Raw genomic sequence first — 19,833 nt, 5'->3', positions numbered from 1 at the left:
CGCACCTGCAATGTGCAAACGCCTCTGTAACTCATACCCTCCACACACACGGACACGCACACGTGCTCCACCTCCCCAGAGGGCTGTGCGGTGGTGACAGAGGGTGGCAGGAGCCTGAAGACAGCAGGAAGGGAGGAGTGAGCCGCCGATCCGTGGACTTTTACCAAACAACATAGAAAGTGCAGAGGTTCTGGTTATGCTAGAAAAATAATTACACTTCATAAAATCCATGTTTATTCAAAAAATCTCTTGGGAAAGTGTGGAAAGCATAATAAACGTCTGTACAGTGAGTGCCCGCCTCAAACACGAGGGTGGAGCGTGACGTGAGGGTTGTAAACACAACTAATGGAGCAGAGGAGCGGGGAGGAGCGAGCCCCATGCAGACAGCAGGATGCCAGGAGTCCCCTTGGGAGCCCGGCCAGGCCACGCTGAGCTGCACCTGCTGCCTTTCCATGCCCTCAGGGCCCTGCATTCTTTTCCACGCTGGGATTTTTACAACTCTTGGAAAGGTGAGGGACAAGAAAACGTGTCAGAAAGAGAACAAAGTGCGGAGCAGGTGTTACGTGCTTGAGAGAGTCAGTAAAGCCTAAGGTAAAAACCCCATGGCGTCCTCAGGAGTAACACCATTTAATGACAACACTGGCTAACAGTAAGTACTATTGCCACTTAAAAGACACACAATCTTCCAAACATCTACACACAGTTTAAAATCACATACAAATCTGACCTTAGGATAAAAGTGAAACCCTTGCGTCTGGCCCACGTGTGACTTTGGGGGTGGGATGGGCAGGGCTTTTCCACTGGTGGGGAGACTCAGGTATTTTTCCAAATAGGGATGGCCTACATGGTGGCCCCAGTGGGGCCACTGGGCGCTGGGTTAGGAAGCCTGGGAGGCAGGCTGGGTCTTCCATGACACATTCTGTGGGTTCCGTGATGCAGGGGCTCTGGGGCTCTGGGAGCAGGGAGAGCCAGGGAACTTCAGGGAAGTCTATGTCATTTGTGCAAAGCACAAGGAGCCTTTCATTATGAGGAGAGGTACATAGGACTGGTGACACAAGCCTTGTAGTGCCACCTTCAGTTACACACCGACCGCTCTTTAACCACCAGTCACCTGCATTTCACTTGAGGGTTTTAAAAGTAGGCTTTAACAGAACTCCATCAGCGCCCCTCCAGGCTTTCTACGGAAGGATTTCAAGTGTCAGGCTGTTTAGGGAAGGTGGGAAAGCCGAGGGATTTACAGATTCGCATCCTCTGCAGACACACATCAGACACATCAATGACAGCTTGCAGTGATGTGCCGTCGGTCCCTTTGGCGAGCTAGGGCTCAGACATAAGGCGTGTAATGGCGTTACGAAGGTGGTGAGTGGGCTCTGTGAGCACACAGCGCCCCTCTGCCCACGTCCACGCCTGGCCGCCACCTTTGCTTCTGTCAGGCTTGGAGCCAGCAGCCAACACACAGCCCAACCCAGGCCACAGGCTGGCAGATCGATGGCATGAGGCCCACAAAGGACTTAATGACATCTGTCATTTATTTTTTTCCTGGTGGTACTTGGTTTTGAACCCAGGGCATTGTGCTCATTTCTTTCCTTGCATTGCTGAGGACCAAACCCAGGACCTAGTCCATGCTGGGCAAGCACTCTGCACTGAGCTACATCCACAGCCCTTTGGTTTTTGAGGCAAGGTCTTGCTAAGCAGCTCAGGTTGGCCTAGAACTCTCTACTCCTCCTCCTGCCTCCCCCTGAGCAGTGCTGGATTACAGGCATGAACCACCATCCCCAGCAGACTTCTGCACATTTGTAGGAGGACAGGATCTGTGGCCTAAGGGACTATTTACTTTCTTTCAAGTTTCAATAAGAAATGAAAGAATTCAGACCTCAACACAAAAATGTCGGGGCATTTGACTTCAGCCTTGGGAAAAAGCATTTTCCATTGAGAAAATATGAAAAATGTCAACGAGCACAGGGAACAGTAGGGAATATATCCCCACCTTTTATTTTTTGTGGTTCTCTAAAAAAAAGAAAAAGCCTCATAAAACAATTGAAGCTTGTGAAATAAGTTATATTTTAAGATCAGAACAATTAGACAAGGCTAAGGACTTATTTTCCAAAATGTGACACTTTTCTTGGGGGGCGAAGGGGTTTGGACCCTAGAGTGACTCAAGATGGGGGAAAAAGAAATAATAAATTAATTATCTGTGGTCTCCCTATCGAAAGTCTGGTGTCACTCACAGGAGCCTCCCAAGCCCCACTGGGAACAGAGAGGGCTGCTCCTCAGTGGACGGGTAGTGAGTTGTAGGTGCGTACCCTGGCCTGAGGGACAGGCTGGGAGTGCATCCTTGGTCTTTAAGGGGGCTGAAGCATACAAGTCACAGTGACAGCCAGGACCAAGCCTGTCGCTATGGAAGGTTTTTGCTCAGTTCTGCCACACAAGGAGTGCACAGTCTGCTGTGAGCCACGACCCTCCGCTGTGAGCCACGACCCTCCTGTGCGTGCCATGCCCAGGGTATCCCTAAAATGTCACTTTCAAAACAGATCTATGTGACAGGAACACAAAACCACAGCTTGTACACAGTGCATCAGTACTTTTGACATGGCATCCCACACCCTCCCACCTGTGGAAGGGCCAGAGTGGCTTGCGCCTCCCTCCAGGCCCCTGTTGGGCTGAGAGATGATAGGCACCTGGCCAGCAGCAGGGTCCAGGCTCTCTGGAGAGGCTCTAGTGTCTCTGTGGCCAGAGGGCCAGAGGACAGAGCAGCTCAGCCCAGTCTTGCAGCCTTGGTGGCCCCTGCTCTGGGCTTCTTTCTCCACCCCTGTGAAAGGGACTCTCACGGCAGAAACACAGCTGTTCTGACTCATGGGTGGGCTTTTACCTCCTATCACGTTAGTGCCAGGGACAGGAGTCGTCTATCCAGCACCCCACTTGCAAACCAGAGGGTGGGGAGGGACACTCTTTGAATGATCTATGGCAGGACCCCCCAATGCCAGCCCTGCCATGTGGCTGCTAGAGACACCGGAATGTCCAGGCACACCTGGCCCTTCTAAAGGGATCTGCAGTCACTGACAGGGCCCCGACACTAGCGTTCTTCTCACCATCGTAACAGGAACACCTATGTTGGGAGTCTGACCACTTCACTGGCTTCAGACCTGGGCAGAATTTCTTGCTATTCATCTAAGCAGTGATATGAAAACACCAAAGCCTCAGAGAGAACCTGGGGCTCCAGGAGGCGCGGTGAGGTGACTGTGATCATTTGGTTTCGCTCAGGAGGAAAGGAGGAGGCCGGGTGGCGAGGTCGGCATGGCGAGGCTCGGAGATGTGCCCAGGCGGCAGGACCCTCTCCAGGGCAGAAAGGGAAACACAGAGACAGTGAAGGCTGATCTGCCTTCGTGCTGGACTTGTGGTCACTCAGAGCCCATGAGCAGACCGTCTGGTGTCTGTGAACTTTCCAGGACACTAGGCATGGCGGGCAGGGGCTGGCATGCAACCTCTCAGTTGCTATAACCGTGTGGATGTCAGTCTCTTCATGCCCCTGCGCTGAGCCAGGCTGGATGACAGCACGGGTTCCAGCCGTGGTGCCTGCGGTGTCCTGTTCAGAGCAAAATAAGTGGCCGCCATCGCACCCTGCAAGACAAAGAGGAGTGTGTGAGCATGGTGTTCCCACTCCTGAGTGGGAAGCTGGAGCCTCAGGCCTGTGATGCCTCATTCTCCCCCTCCAGGCTTACTGGAGGCAATGCAGACACTGTGGTGTCTGGCTGGTGGTGACCCACAAAGGACAGCAACCTTATTTTTCTCAGCACATCCAGCTACCATCCCACACCAGCCTGGGTGATGCTGTGCCTTGGGAGAAAGTATTTAAGACTCCAGTGAAGCCCTGGATGAGGTCATAGCCCAGGTCTGTTTGGGGGACAGCTGGGTCCCCAGAACACTCATGGTCAGTTCAGGGCTCTTCAACTGCAGTGTCTACCACTTTGGGGCAGTTTGGACTAACTTGGGCAACTGGGCTTATCCTGGCACAGATCCAAACCCCTAGGATGGATCCAGAGTGGACCAATCCTGCCTGGAAAGCCCTGCACACTTCTAGAAGAGCATCCTGCCTGGAACACAGGGCTGCCTGAGAGACAAAGGATCCAAACGAATGTCAGTCACTAGCACAGCAGGGACGTTTGCAGAACTCTGGAACCTAGGGCTTTATAGCATGACACCTGCCACCCTCCCTGCGCAGATATTGTTGCTCAAATACGAGTTCTGTGCGACAAAAGTGTGTAAGAGCTGGTCCCCGATTGTGCCTGTAACTGTGACTTTTTGACATGTTTCCTCAAATCAGTGTGAAGCACTGGACCCAGTCCGGGTTTCCTGTGCCCGCCATTTGGCCACCACCTGCTGCTCAGTACCTTCACCAGGTGGACATCTTGTCTGCTCAGCTGACTTTGGGACAGGTACTCTCTGTTGACAATCCACGGGTGCTTCAGTACTTGAACCGCAGTCAGGCGCTGCTGTGGGTCCACGTGGAGCATCTTAACCACGACATCCTGTCAGGAGTCAGAGGAGACGGAGGGCATGGGGCTGTGCTGAGGAAGAACAGCAGAATGCCTTCCCCCGATGGCAAACCCCAACCACTGTCCTCAGGGGGACTCTGTGTTTTGGGGTCAAATGATTACTTTCAAGTTTGTAGGCGGGAGAACAGTTTTGAAATTGTAACCGTTGATAACTTAGCAGTTCACAGAAGGCTTAGCTTTCATTAAGGATTTGACATGCAAAGGGAATTGAAGTGTGCAGATGTGAAATGTAAGGTGCTGGAATTGTACTTTAATAAAGATGACAGCCTTCCAAAGGGAGAAGCTGAAATGACAAAGACTCCACGGTAGAAATCAATTCATACCGAGGTGTGCAATTACATTTTTATCAGGACCATCTACAAGCATTTGCTACAAACAATCATCAGTCAGGGAGTCCACAATATGTGGCCGTCAATGTCCAGTAAAGGTAATTCTTACTTGATTGTAAGGTGACAGCAATAGAATTCCTAAAACTGGCTTAAATGCAGAGCTCACTTTCAGGTACACGCTAACAGCCCGTCTCTGCCGCATGATACACGTTCAGTTGCACGGGAGCGACGCTTGCCCACTGTTCACAAGAGGAGGCGTTCTCAGTACCCTCTGCTCTCTAACTAGTCACTATCATCATCTCTGGGGACAAACATCACCTCCCCTGTTTTGTAGACAAAGATGCTGAAGTTATAGTGATTAACTGCTCAAGGAAGACTTAGCAGAAAATCCACTCTCCTTCCACCAGTCTACTATCTTTCCTTTAGGATTCCCACCATATTTAAATGTGAAATAAAAAGAATTAGAATGCTTATATAGTGTGAAGTTGGATTGCTCAGTGGCATTTCTGGCCATGAACCACAAGAAACACAACTCAGCATAACAGTACACTTTTTAATATCTGATAAAGATGTCAGGAGCCCCTGAAACAGGTGTCTCCAGGAAGTACGACTCTTCCCAGTTCCAGGTGTAGAGAGGGAAGCAAAGAGAACATTACTGATGGGCTTCAGATCTCAGGTAGAACATGGCGTTTCACTCAGAACATGCAGGATGTGCAAGGGCATGCTGTCAGGGGTGGGGGTGTGGCTCAGCGGGCAGCGCGCCCTTGCCTGGCACTCGTGAGGCCCTGGGTTCAATCCCCAGATCACAAAACAAACAAACAAAAACACAAACAACCTAAAGACATGCTCTCTACAGTTTTGCCTGAGACTGCAGAAGGGAGACTGAGCAAGAGGACAGGCACGGGGGAAGATGAGGGAGGGGACCACGTGGCAACCGCAGGGACTGGTGAGAGCAGGAAGAAGAGGCAAGGGCCAAGCTGCCACCACCTATGTCCTGGTCCAGGTGGGAACCTTTAGAAACCAGAACTAAGACAACTCCTAACTCCTGGACAGAGTGGGTGAATGGAACACTTGCAGAGTGCTCACTGAGTGCCAGCTGCCTTGCCCTGCACCCCCACCTGCACATCACCTCCACCGCACCCTCCACCACATTCACCACCATCTCTGCTACTGTCACCTCCACCATCCCCTCCTCTATCACCTCCTCTACCACCATCTCCTCTGCCATCACCTTCACCACCACCTCTTCCATCATCTCCTCCACCACCTCCTCCTCCATCACCTCCATCACCTTCACCACCACGTCTTACACCATCACCTCTCCCATCTCCTCCACCATCACCTCCTCCCCCATCATCTCCATCCCCTCCTCCACTATCACCTCCTGTAACACCTCTTCCATCATCTCCTCCACCACCTCCTCCTCTATCACCTCCATCACCACTTCCTCCACCAATCTCCTCCACCATCACCTTCACCACCACCTTTTACACCATCACCTCTACCATCTCCTCCACCATCACCTCCACTACCCAGCCTGTTACAATGGCAGATTTGGGGTAGAGCCCCTCCTTCTCCCCTCCTGCAGCATGTTTATAATAACAGGAGGAAGCTGTTGTACAGCTTACTAGTGGTTGGATTATAATTTATTTTTAATCTCATTATTATTTTGTGGTGCTGGGGATTGAACCAGGGCCTTCCACATGCTAGGCCAACACTTTACCACTATTCCATCCCAGTCTGACAGTTGACTATTTGATTAGACAGCATTTGATGACGTCAAGTAAAGAGACTAAGAAGAGGCTGATGGTCCAGAGAAGTGAGCTTGGGGTAAATCTAAGATAGCTTGTAAGCACATACGTAAATATCACAACATATCGCCTGTACATCTGTTATATGCTAATAAAATAAAAAATAAAAAGAAGTGAGCCTGGTCACAGCTGGGAGCACTGGAGACAAGCCCCAGTTTAATTATTTTAAAGTCACTCCAGTACATCCCTGTGCCAGACCTCGAGCAGATCCGCCTGGGGACATCCAGGGCAGTCACCTGGCGACATCATCGCAAGTGTAGAGCTAAATCAGGTGTCACCTTGACTGGGTCAGTGCTTGTTCAAACAGGAGCACAGCTGTGGCTGTGAAAGTGATTTTTACAGGTGACCACACTAAATCAGGGGACCCTGAGTAGCCATGCCCCTCCATCTGATCAGCTGAAGGCCTTGACAGAGGAAGACGGAGCCCTGAGGCACAGGTGACTTGGCAGCAGTGGCTCTGGAGCCAGACCCCAGCATCAGCTCTTCCGGGTCCCCCCAGAGCGGCAGGAGGCACATCCTCCACAGCCAGCGCGTTCTGTCTAGACATTGGTGACCGCGTCTGTCTGTTATCTCCCTCTGGATCTGTTCCACAGAGCCTAATGCGCTAAGCCAATGGAAATGTTCACCTCGCACATTTTTTGCAGTGGTGAGAGTGAGACGTCGTGCAGGGAAGGCCTCTGGCGCGTCCTTAGGGACGCGGTCGTGGCAGCAGCCCGCTCAGGAAGCCAGCACTGGGGATGGCTCACCTTGGCCGCATCGGATATGGAGTCCCAGTTTCCCCCGGAAAGGGCGTACTTCCCGCAGCCGATCCTGGCCAGGATCTCCTCGGGAGTGTCGTCTGGTCCGTTTGCAAACGGGGTGAACCTGCGCAGCGAGAGGGTTGAGGGCAGTGAGCCTCCATCATGGGCTCCACGGCAGGTCTACACTCGGTGTGCCACCGGCTGTTCCCTCCCGTCAGTTTCTAAACCCAGGCTCATGGCGAGGCTGTGTGGCCGGTCCTCACTCAGTCAAAGTCAGGGGTCAGGGGTCAGGGGCGGGGGGCGGGCAGCCCAGGGCACCAGGATCGGGGGCAAAGCCTGGATGCTCTGTCACGGCTGTTTAAGAACGTGCTGACTCTTATCCTTGACCTTCTGCTGTCCTGCAGGACAAGGGCGACTGGGAGAGGTCACCCCAGCCCAGGGGCTATCGTGCTCCAGCTCCGGTGCTCACATGGGCCCCAGGGAGGCGGTCACTGCATCCTACTGACCCCTGGGAGCCATCGTTACCCGGCCAGCATGGTGTACAAGAGGACGCCCAGGCTCCAGACGTCACACGCTGCGTCATAGCCTTGCCGCTTCAGGACCTAGGAGGGGACCACGACCAGGTGAACACTGGAAGCCGCACTAAAGCCACTCAAGCAGGTTGTCCCATGGAGACAGCAAGTGGGCAGGGAGGGGAAGAGCAGGGCAGGGCTGTGCCTCCCCAGGGCATAGCTGGGCCCTTGCAGAGGCACAGTTTTATGACAAAATTTAAAAAACATTTAGCATTTTACCACTCCCTCTCTGTCAGCATTGGGTTTGAACTTGGAGCCTCGTGCTTACCAGGCAGGTTTTATGGATAGGGCCTCAGGTGTTGTTGCCTAGGGCTAGCCTTGGACTTTGGTTCTCCTGTCTACGCTGTCTGAGGAGCTGGGCTGAAGGACAAGCCACCGTGTCCAACTTGTTTGTGGAGATGGGGTCTTGCTAACTTTTTGCCTAATCTGGTTTGAACCTCGATCTCCCAGCTCTCTGCCTCCCAGGTAGCTGAGATGACAGAAGTGTACCACCACACCTGGCCCCATCTTACCACTTCCCAGGGAGCAGCTCAGTGGCGTTAAGCACATTCCCAGTGCTGTGCAGTCACCACACCGTCCACCTTTGGAGTTTTCTCATCTCCCCAAACTGAAGCTGTCCCTGTCAAACACTACCTCCTCCCCCAGTCTCCGACCACCCCATTCTCTTTTCTGTCTCCATGAATTTGATCACTCGAGGGACCTCAGAAAGTGCAGCCACACAGTATTTGTCTCTCTGCCAGGCTTATTTTACTTGGTGGCATGTCCTCGAGCTTCGTCCATTTGTGGCAGCGTCACAATGTCCTTACTTTTGAAGGTTGAATAATACTACACTGTGTGCATCCGCACATTTGTTTATAAATCCACCCGCGGAGGCACACGTAGGTGCTTCCACTTTTGGCTACTGTGAACGTTGCTATGAACACATTTTTAATTCTTCAGGGTTTGTAGTTAGAAGTGGACTTGGCGGATTGTGTGATACTTCCATGTTTAAATTTTTTTTTTGGCAGTACTGGGGTTTGAAATTAGGGCTTTGAACTTGTGAGGCAAATACCCTAACACTTGAGCCACACCTCCAGCCCTTCATGCTCTGTTAATTTTTGAGTAGGGTCTAGTTGGACCACAATCCTCTTATCTTCCCACGGTGGCTGGGATGACAGGTGGTACCACTACGTCTAGCTTTTTCTGTTGAGATGGGGTCTCACAAACATGAATTGTGATCCTTCTGATCTCAGCCTCTGACTTGGCTGGGATGGCAAGCACAGGACACTGTGCCCAGTTGGTTGAGATGGGGTCATGAGAGCTCTTGCCTGGCCTCAAACTGTGATTTTCTTAATCTATGCCTCCCAAATAGTTAGGGTTACAAGCCACTGGAGCCCAGCTAATTTTTTTTTTTACAACACCACCAAATATACTTTATTAGCACAAAAAAGCAGCCATAACAAGGCACAGCAAGCAGAAATACACATTAGTAGTAAAAGGGTTATTAGTGTTGCATACAAATACAGCTTTTCTTTTTTGTAGCCTTGGCCATAGTCATAGGGATGTAAAATAACCTGTGGCAGCTAATATGGAAACTGAGGAGCATTCACCAGCAGTACAGAGCGCACTAACAAAGACAGGAGAATGGAGCTGGTACCGTAGTGCAAACGTTTAGGACAGAACTGAAAATTCAGTTCAATACTAAGAAGCAACACCAGGATAATACTTCTCAAAGTGCTCACTCGAGTTGTATTACAAATAATTCTAAGTAACAAAAAGGTGCTAAGTAAAGTTATTTACAGATACAGTGGTTGTGCAGTACCTTTGAACTCTGCAATTTAGGTTTCAGATTTTTCATTAAGAATTAACAGCACTGAAGTGCTATAAATTATACTCAAGCAATTCAGCTATGAGAGCTGAATCACTGCCACCCAAATCACTCATTATAGTTTAACAATAATCTCAACTCAGCAGCCACCGTGGTTGCTCTTTCCTGACTTATCCAGGCATCGTCTGGTCTCATTCTCGCCATGGTTTCATCCGGGGCACAGAAAAGATCCAACGTTAGCCAAACAACGCTTAGACTGCACATGTCAATTTAAAAAAAGTCACACACACGACTACAACTGCAGCAGCTATTCCAAACGCAAGTTTAAAGTTGAAGCACTCATTAAAAAATAATTAGCAAGGGCCTTGAAATAAAATACTACTTCTAACTTTGTAAGTCTGAAATTTCTTTAAGAATGACTATTTAGAAAACCTGGTTTACTTAACAGTCCCTTTTACAGAAGAGAAAAGGAGACTGACTGTAAACTCCATCAACACTTACGTGAACTGCACTATGCCCGTGTGACCAGAAAACTGCATTTTTTTTTTTGGAAAAGGCAGTCTTTTACTTATTTATTTATTTGGATGTCCAAAGCTTGATTTATGGTAACTACAAACTTCACTACTCTTGTAAGGTTATAGAAAAATTCTTAGAAAAAATACTTTTAAACATTAGTCACGTTGGTGAAATACTCATCCAATATTAATAATTTGTTCTTCAGTAAGAAATAGAATTTTTCCTAGCAAATGTCCCAGCTGCCTCACTCAATTACTGCAGCCATTGAAAACCAAACTGTACTAACCTGGCGAGCGTTCTCCTAGCCTTACGGAACACCTTTATTCGGGTGTTTCAAATGGGTGCGAAGTTTGAGTAACAGCAGATCCCACATGACAGAGGCTAGTAACTAAGCCGGCTGCGTGAGAAATCCTAGCACTGATCCTGTGCTCCCTGTAGGTGTGCTGAAAGCAGACCTAGTGACTGCCTTTTGGGACAGGGGAGCTTTGCCTTGACTGGTTCTCTCTCTAACCCAGCTAATGTTTTGTTTTTTTTTAAGATGAGGTCTTGTCATGTTGACCAGGTAGTCTTCAGCCCCTGTGCTCAACTGATTCTGTTGCCTCAGCATCCCAAGTAGCTGGGACTACAGGTGGTCCCAGCACCTAGCTTGTCTCTTCAATTTTCTGAGGAATTATAAGGCAGAAGAACTATAATGCATCCGAGGACCACATATGTCAGCAGAGGGCGATCCCCTGACACAAAATGTTGAATATCAGTGAAGAAGCAGCACAGATGCTCATGGGTTACTGTGGATTACCACGTTAGCCTTAAATCTAGGGTCAGGACAGCCATGTCAGCTTCCTGAGATGACAGCAAGGAGCCCTTTGGTCTTTGTACCCTGCCACTGTGTGCTGAGCCTGCAGCATGGTGGGTGTCACATGCCAATGATCGAATGCTCACCGTTCAAGCTCTAGCTTTATAATCAATTGGCTAAGTGACCTCCACAAGTCACTTGAACGTGTCAAGTTTGTCTTTATCTGAATCCATGAAACATGACAAATTACATGCACCCTGTCCAAATGGCATATGAGAACACACTTACAAAATCGACGGTGCTTTGTAAATGGCCAATGTGACCTAACAACACAAGGCATTCTTAACCCAATACTGTGGGACATCAGAGTGCTCTCCCGAGTGCCTCCCTGGCCTGAGGACTGCTGAGCTGTCGGCTGATGAGAAGCAGGTGTGGGAGAGCTGGCGCCTCCTCCACTCACCTGAAAGCCGGGCAGACATTTACAGAGGCAGAGGCCTCTGTGCTACCCAGGATGGAAGTCAGCCATTGGGGTCAGGGTTAACCTCTGGGGACAGCTTGGGACGTTCACTGCCCTGAAATACTGCAGAGGCTCCAGACCAGCTTCCCTGACAGCCTCATCTACAGCTGTTTGCCTCCATGATTCCAGTCGCCACCCAGAGACTTTGTCCTTTGTCCTGTCCCCTCTCTAAGAATCTCCTGTTCTGTGTTGAAGATGTGACAGAAGCAGAGTTCTCAGCCACCTCTCTGAGAGCTGCTCAGGGTAGGCACGTGTGTGTGTGTGTGTGTGAGAGAGAGAGAGAGAGAGAGAGAGAGAGAGAGAGAGAGAGAGTGAGAACAGAGAAACTGCCGCGTTCACAGGCCTGGGTTTGTTTTGCTCTTGCTACTCTGTGTTTTGCTACAGTGGCCTCCAACCGAGGGCCTGGGAAGCACTGCATTCCTCCCTCCGGTCCTGTCAATGCTAACATCGGCGCTAGTGGAGGATCATGACCAGACCACTTCCAAAGGGGCCAAGGTTGCTCTAGCATCTGGGTAGCCATGAGTGACATCACAACAGCCTCAGCCTCCCCTCTGCATGTCCATCGAGTCTCAGCGTGGAGCATAGCAGCTTCACTGCAGACCAGGGCCCTGGTTTTCCTCTCAAACAGCTGCTGGACACCACGAGGTGCCAACCCTGCCTCGCTCTCAGGACCCACTGTCCATGTTTCACTCACGGCACAGCAGCTCTGATGGCTCCATCAGAAGGACCCACCCTGAGTGTAAAGCCTGTTTCGGTCCTGATCCATCTGCACACCTGTCCCTACCTCCCAGATTCATCTTCACAATCACGGCAATGACACCAAACCCCGTGAAGCTGGTTGCTGGAGGAGAGGAGTTTGAGGCGAGGGGCAGGGAGCAGACAGACCCTGGCCATGTCCGCGAGCTCTCAGCTGCAAATCACAGCGGAGCCCCAGGTTAACCCGGTGGCAGTGAACTTGCTTCTGCCAGGCAGGGAGCACTGTAGCAAGAACTGTGGTGAAAGACCTGCAGACCACAGCCTCTCCCTGCAGGGCAGTCATTTCTCACCCTCACACTCAAGCAAATATGCAGTTGACCCACACTGTGCACAGCACACGGCAGGACAATTTTACGTGGAAACGTCACCATTTCAAAGGTTTCTCAGTTAGGGGAATGAAATGGTAAATGTAACTGAGCAGGAATGGCTGATCCCAGAGACCTGCTCTTTGAACTCTTCTGTTCTTTTCCAGCACTGGGGTTTGAACTCAGGGCCTCAGCTTGCTAGGCAGGCGCTCTATCAATTGAGCTATGCCACAGCCCACTTTCCGCTTCCTCTGCAGCAGGCCTTGTTGGTTTCCTGATATCACTGCAGAAACCCCTTAAGATGCCTAGCACTCCGCCACTCCCCCAGATGCTCCACACCGGGAGAGGAGAGCACACAGATGGGCTCTGGGGAGCTTACCTCAGGGGCCACAAAATTCGCCGTGTAGCAGGGGGTCATGAGCAGCCCGTTCTCAGCTCGCAGCTGCTTGGCAAACCCAAAATCACAGATTCGGATGGATTCAGGGTTTCCAGACTCATCCATGTACAGGATGTTACTTGGCTTCAGGTCCCGATGAACGACCTGGAGGGCAGGAGGCGTACACAAGGCTGAGCAGGGGATGAGGGCACCTGCAGGAAGTCTGGCTCATTCTGGAATTGTTTATTCGGGGCAGGGCCTGCAGCAGGAGGCAAACCAGCCACATGAGAGGGAAGCTGCCTTCCTCATATAACCCGCTTTCACCGTGATCAACATGCGTGAGATTCTGAATGACTCTGCTCCTAGCCACGAAGAGGGAGCAGCTTTTGGAGCTACTGCACAGTGAGTCAGGCAACAGTCACAAATAAAGAGGTTCTTGGAGTTGAAACTCACTGTGTACCTGTATGCCAAGCCCTGTCAGGTGCCAGGCTGCACCAGTGGCCAGCCCGCTGTCACAGCCACGCTGACTCGTGGTGGCAACAGGCCGGAACGCAAGGCGACACCAACTCAGAAACTGCACTTGTGCTGTGGGGGCAAAGGCACTCTGCACACATCCCGCAGGGACAGTGACAGCTGTGAGAGTGCGGGGCCAGCAAAGCCTCTTTAGGGCACAAAGCAATGTCTTCTAAGGGGACAGAGGACCATTGTGCAGACATGTGGCGTGTGCCTTTGCACAGCTTGGAACCCGAATGTCCCAATTGTCCTGTTGTATTGCAGTGAGAGCAGCCACAAGGGAAAATAAAGGGACACAACGGGCAGTCAGGCTCAGCTGTGGCCTCCTAAGGAGAGGAAACAGGTGACTTTGGCCTCAGGTTCGACACCTCCGCCATTTAGCAGAGCATCTGCGAAGCCCTCATGCAAAGCGCTGCCACTCGAGTCCAACTGCTGCAGAGCCCTGTGTAAGGCTCCCTGCCCTCCACTGTCGGTCCTGTAAGAATACTCTCCTGTTAGAAGAGATCTGACCTCAAACATCCAGCCAGACAGAATTGCCTGCTTCCTGAGAAACCCTGAGGATGGAGATGAAGGATGGAGAAAAGGTGTCATGCAGTGTGGCTGCCCCCTTGAGGCCGAGTGTGGCCTTGGGCAGTTGCTCGACCTTCCTGGGCTTTGGGTGGCTCCACTGCCCAAGGGGCGCAGTCACAGCCGGCACACCTGAGGGCTGGGTGAACCTAACTGACACTCTCACAACAGCATTGCTTTGCACTGGTTAATAAATCCAGCTGTGTATTAAGTCAGAGCATTTTTCGTTAAAATTGGTCCACACAAATACAATTTATTAGCTTAGCTCCTGGATTTCCCTTGAAGGGTAGTAGGACATGTCACCCCAGTGGGGTCAGCTAGGGAAGCAGAGACAAGGCAGGCTCTCTGCCCTCCCCGCATTTTCCCAAAAGCAGGCATGAATGCATAAAGCTGTCTTTCTCCCCAGTCTACTACAGAGGAAGTCATCGCTGAGACTGTCTAGGCCTTGAGCAGCCCTGATGGAGCAAGCCTTTCCACATGCCCTTGTCGTCCACCAGCAACCATGTGTCTGCCCCAGCATTTGCTGCTCTGTCCATCTATCTGTCTTTAGTCTGACTTACGGAGCCTCAGCCAAGGAGCCTCTGAGGCAGACAGACTGTGGTCTGGAGGAGCTCATGACCCCTCCATGGTCTCTGCCTGCCCCTCCCCCCCAGCCTCCTGTTGTCCACAGCCACTGTGGCCTTGGCCTTACCCCCTGGGAGTGCAGGTAGTCCATGGTCCTGGTGATGGTGCACAGCACATCGCTGGCCTCGCGCTCCGAGAAGCACCGCTGTCGGAGGATGCGGTCCAGAAGTTCCCCGCCACGCATCAGCTCTGTCACCAGGTACACATATTTACCATCGTCATAGACCTGGGTGCCAAGAGGAGGTGCACACGAGCTCAGAGAGCCGCCTGGCACCACAGCTGCCCTTCCCAGGCCGCTGGCTCTGTGAAAGAGCAAGGACTCTGACAGGGCAGGGGAGAGGCCAGGACCTAGGTGTGGAGTAAGAGCAAGTTGTCTGGTGGCGAACGGCCACTCCAGCACACTGGAGTGACTCTGCTTAGGAAGAAAACAGCTCTGACATCCTGCTGCTGGGGGCAGGGAAGGGTGGCTCACAGTGGGGTGACGGGGCTTAGCTGGAAGGGAAGAGGGGAAAACTGCTTTCTTTCCCTGACCCAGACTGCACCCCAGGAGCGTTAGGGGCTCAGTGAACTTCTCAGCCAGCCGCTTCCATATGACTGATTCCTGCTCCCTCCCCCTCACTAGGGACAAGGACCAGAAACTGCTCCACAGAGCTAGAGTGAGAGCAAGAGAGAGAGAGAGAGAGCACACAGGAGAAGCTGTGAAACTGAGTTAAGACTCACCGAGTCCTCCCCTCACTCTGATTGCCCCCCATCTCTGTCACAGTTAGGAATGATGACAATGGATGACATGCCTGCCTGTGATGTACGCAGGCACTTCCTTTTTTATACTTGTACGTCATGTGATTTGGGAGACACGGTACAGGTCCAGCAAGGTGGGGTGACCAGTCACTAGTGACCAGAGATGCTGGGTGGAACTGGCTCCAGCATGCACTGCTGGGCTCTATGAACACCAGTGACATGCAGAGAACATGTGCTAAATAAATGGTAGGTGTGCGTGTGTACGTGTGCCTAATACACAAGAGGTACAGGTGGGGCGGCGGCTGTGGGACTGCTTACGTCTTTGAGGGTGATGATATTTGGGTGCTGGCCATACCGCAGGAGGATCTCGATCTCCTCAGAAGGGTCTCTCTTACTCTTGTCGATGATCTGGAACAGACACAGGATTTGACGGGGAGACATTTGGCACTGTTCTTCAGATGTGTCTCTGACCCTTTCAGATGTGCATTTGGCCCCAACAGGCCTTGCCACTTGCCTTTCCTTCCCCTCCAGCCTCATACTCCACCTGGGTCTCCTAAAACTGCCTGGAAACTCAGGGGCAGTCCCCTCTGTCCCAGCTGGCACGAGAATTACATCTTAAAAAGAGGGGTCCAGCCTTCAGACACCAATTTTAAGATAGCATAAGGCTGGATGCAGATGGTGAGTGTGGAGGGCTCACACAGACACCAAATGAGTGACAGAACCTGTTTCAACTTGCCTGCACAGCCTGAGCTCTCAACTTGCTTCTTCAAATAAGCCTCCAACTACCAAGTGCCTCTGCCTCCTTGTGTGAGCTGCACACCAGCCACACAATGAGGGACAGCTCACCAGGAGATGCTGGGAAAGGAGCACGGACTGGATTGCCCTTGGGCTGGGACACAGTTCCTTCTACTGCCCAGCATTTGTACCCAATGTCTTAGGACAGCAGGTGAAATGATTTAGCCCCAGGATGGATGGCTTCCTATGACAGGTGTCAGAAATGGAGTTACTGGTGGTGGGGGTGGCTGTCACCTCTGGAGACACCCTTCTTATGCTCTTGGCTCCACTTTGATGGAGAGGGAGCTGGTGCAGAGAGCAAATGCATTTGTGAGGAGCTGACAGCACACACACTGCACACACCACTCAGGAGGGAAACGAGGTCATTAGAAACACCTTCTTAACAACAATTGTGAGACCCCTGCATTCTAGTCCCATAGATTGTAAAGCACCTTGGCTCGACTCCCCGGGGACATTCCGTGCCTGGAGCTTTGCAATCTGAGAAGGTTACAATGCATGCATGGACTTTGAAATTTAGTAGTAGATTCATTTTTCCAGAGACGATTTCATGATAAAGTGGTAGGCTGTTAGCATAAGTCTGTCTGGTCCCCTCACAAGGGAGCAGGATGCAGACTAGTGCGAGGAAGCCTTTGCTCCACTAGGAACACCTGCTTGTCAAGATACAGAGAGCACGGGTGCTCCTCCAGTGCAGGCTAAGCTGCCACTTGCCACTTGTCTTAAAAACAGGAAAGGAATGGAAACAGACACAGTCATTTCCTGGAGCATCACAAATAACCCTGGAAGGGAGAGAAAAATGTCAATAACCATGGCTTCTGTGGGGAGGGGAGACAGGCACCTGGGGAGACTTTGAGGTCTCCTGTGTAATTTTTGAATAGTGAGCTATGAGAATATGTTTTATCCATTCAAAAATGTGACTATTCTGGAGAGCACCTGGGATTAGAAATGACTGCCTTGTCTATTCACCTGCATCTGTTTTATTCCTATATGCTCCTTTGCTGTAAGTCATAAGAAAAGCTCTTATTTAGAAACGATCGTTTTTAAAGACAGTTCACCTGAAGATCCCACTGACATTTGAAAAGCATTTTAAGGTTCTAGTAACAGTTGATGTGAATGTCCAGACGTGAATGAAGCACATTCACCCTCAACACATCGGAGCTGCTGTCTTGTTGATCTGTTAATCTGACACACTCTTGAGCACACATGGATCTTTGATGTTTATATCTTAAACGTAATACGTAAACCTTTTTAAATCATGTAATTGTTTGGCTGAACTTCAAAGCACCTCGAACACCATCCACCGCCTGTTCTCTAGGTGAAGGAAATGAAGAGATGGCCCTGGGTCCGGGTCCACAGGGGCATGAGCACCACGTGGAGGAGACCAGTGCTCAAACAGCTCTGCTACTCCCTTTCAGGAGTGGAAGCGGCTCACGAGGGGTGAGAACACCACAGTGTGTGGCAGCTCAGTCTGGGGCCACCTCTCTTGCCAGCACCTGAACTTGAGTGTTTGGAGGCTCAGCTCCCGTAGAGGGCTGCATGTGTGAGGCTGTGTTGGGGCCCCACCAACCCTGGGCTGAGCCCTGGCATCACTGTATATACTCCCAGGTCTTGGCAGATACCTCAGCCTCTCCTTGCCTCAGGCTCTTCGTCTCTAAAACATGGGATAACAGTGTGCATCTCCAGGGTCCTTTGTTAAGATTAAGTGGACAAGTGTCCATCTCTTTGTGCTCTGGTTCACAGACAGCCCTTAATACAAGTGAGCTATTCTTATGACACTGACAAAATGCAATCACTCTGATAACCCCAGGTAGGGGACCAAGTGGCTGTGCCTCCACACTGATGCACTGAAACACCACTTGCATATTTTTGTTAAGTTGACGACACGGAGCAGGGTGATGTCCAAAGTAACATTGGGTAGAAGGTGTTTCCGTTAAAGTCTCCAGAAAACAAACTAGATGTCACACACAAAGTTGTCTGAGGAGGGCTTAACTCAGGGGTGGCTGAAGTGTACCAGGAGTTTAGGGAACTGACAAGGGACATGCAGACCCTTGGAGCTACCATGGGCAGTCCTTGCCTTGGAGGGCCGAAGGACCAGAAGGGCTGCAGGGGGCCCGTCCTTCCTGATCCAGTCACTGTGGGCACTAGAAAGGCCCTGTGTTCCCTCCACGCCTGAAGGATTTCCTGGAAGCCCAGAGGCAAGGCCAGGGCCTGGAGGATGTGACTTTTCAGCCACAGGGGAGTAAGAAGGGGTGTGCAGGGGAAATGAGACCACTGTGGGTAGAGAAGTCCCACTGAAGAGCTGTGGTTGGAACAGGCACTCTGCTCACACGCTGGCTTTCTGCCCTCCCCTAACCTGGGTTATTTCCAAGCTTGCCTGGGCCTCGTGGATCCCATACACAGAGACTGTATCTTTCAGATCCAGGCTTGATCCTGATGGTGGCAGAAGTGCTGGCTGCTGTTTTCTACAAATTTTCTGAAAAGTTTTCTGCTTGGTTTTTATTTTGTCTGCAGTGTGGGAGGCGTGGCACGGCCCTGGGGATGGCTGGAGTAGGTTTGGAAATGTCAGTGAATTTCTTCATTGTAGAGTAGGCTTCTCCCGATTAGAGCAGAAGTGAATTGTTACATTGTTTTATAACCTTTATCAGGTGACAAAATGGTGGTGGGGGTGGGGGGTTTTCTCCCAGGGCATCCTGGTCAACACTGATGACCCTGAGGAAGGGAGGGGTGGGGCCGGTCCTCTCTGTCTCATTCTTATTCTCATCTCCTGTGGGAAAGGACACAACCCAAGGTGGTGGTCACTGCAGCAGGTAGGTAGCCCCTAGGCGTCACCAGGTAGCACAATGTGTACCTCTACTGTCCTTAGAAATGCCAAGCCAAGGTGTGTGCACATCCACGTAGGGACTGTGATTTAACACTGGATGGCACAGGACATCGGTCTGTCTTGGCAGATGAGGTACACAGGCACATATTAAGGACAAAGTCACGCCTGGTTGCTGAAGCTGATACAGATGCACTTGTGCCACTGCTGACACAGTTTCCCCTGTTCCTTTTTGTTGTCTGTATTTCTCCATCTTCCTCGTCTTGCCTCTCTCCACCATCAGAAGTGCTCCCAGGGAGTCACTGAAGGAGGTGGCCCTGAGGACTGGGAGAGCGTGTGTGCTCACGATGCTCCCTGGGCAGGGTGCTTCCTCTGACTTGCTGGAAGGAACCATTTCTTTTCGGAAGCAAGGCAGTAAGTAGAGCGTGTAATTACTTGAAAACACCTAACAGAAACTTTCTCCTGTAAAATTAATTTAAACAAATGACAGAGAGAAAGAACCACAGTGTGTTCCTGGTGGAAAAAATTAAAATTTCCATGCCAATCAGTCCTTCTAAAAATAAGTTTTATTGAGGCCAAGCATCTGTCTTGATTTCGCTTCCTTTCTGGTTGACAAATTACACACACAGTACGGAAATGAGCGCAGACGTGCAAATGCTGTTCTACACGGACAGCCTGGTGTGAATTCAAATCACAGCTCCTCGGG

General features: G+C 51.0%; 1 protein-coding gene across 6 annotated transcripts in view; it reads right to left on the bottom strand.

Annotated features, from left to right (window-relative positions):
* Window positions 1-217: 217 nt before the first annotated feature.
* Rps6ka2 (ribosomal protein S6 kinase A2) overlaps window positions 218-19,833 on the bottom strand; it is a 319,159-nt gene continuing 299,543 nt past the window's right edge. For all 6 annotated transcript variants that reach the window (XM_074070532.1, XM_074070500.1, XM_074070515.1 and 3 more), the window contains 7 exons: window positions 15,836-15,925; window positions 14,847-15,005; window positions 13,079-13,240; window positions 7,959-8,035; window positions 7,440-7,557; window positions 4,389-4,526; window positions 218-3,618 (listed from right to left, as the gene is read on the bottom strand). In XM_074070532.1, coding sequence (XP_073926633.1) covers window positions 3,493-3,618; window positions 4,389-4,526; window positions 7,440-7,557; window positions 7,959-8,035; window positions 13,079-13,240; window positions 14,847-15,005; window positions 15,836-15,925 — 870 coding nt within the window. In that variant the 3' untranslated portion in view covers window positions 218-3,492. The remainder of the gene's footprint in view (window positions 3,619-4,388; window positions 4,527-7,439; window positions 7,558-7,958; window positions 8,036-13,078; window positions 13,241-14,846; window positions 15,006-15,835; window positions 15,926-19,833) is intronic.

The sequence above is a fragment of the Castor canadensis genome, chromosome 1 (genome assembly GCF_047511655.1).
Source record: "Castor canadensis chromosome 1, mCasCan1.hap1v2, whole genome shotgun sequence".
Classification (NCBI taxonomy): domain Eukaryota; kingdom Metazoa; phylum Chordata; class Mammalia; order Rodentia; family Castoridae; genus Castor; species Castor canadensis.
This window is presented reverse-complemented; position numbering and strand designations above follow the sequence as displayed.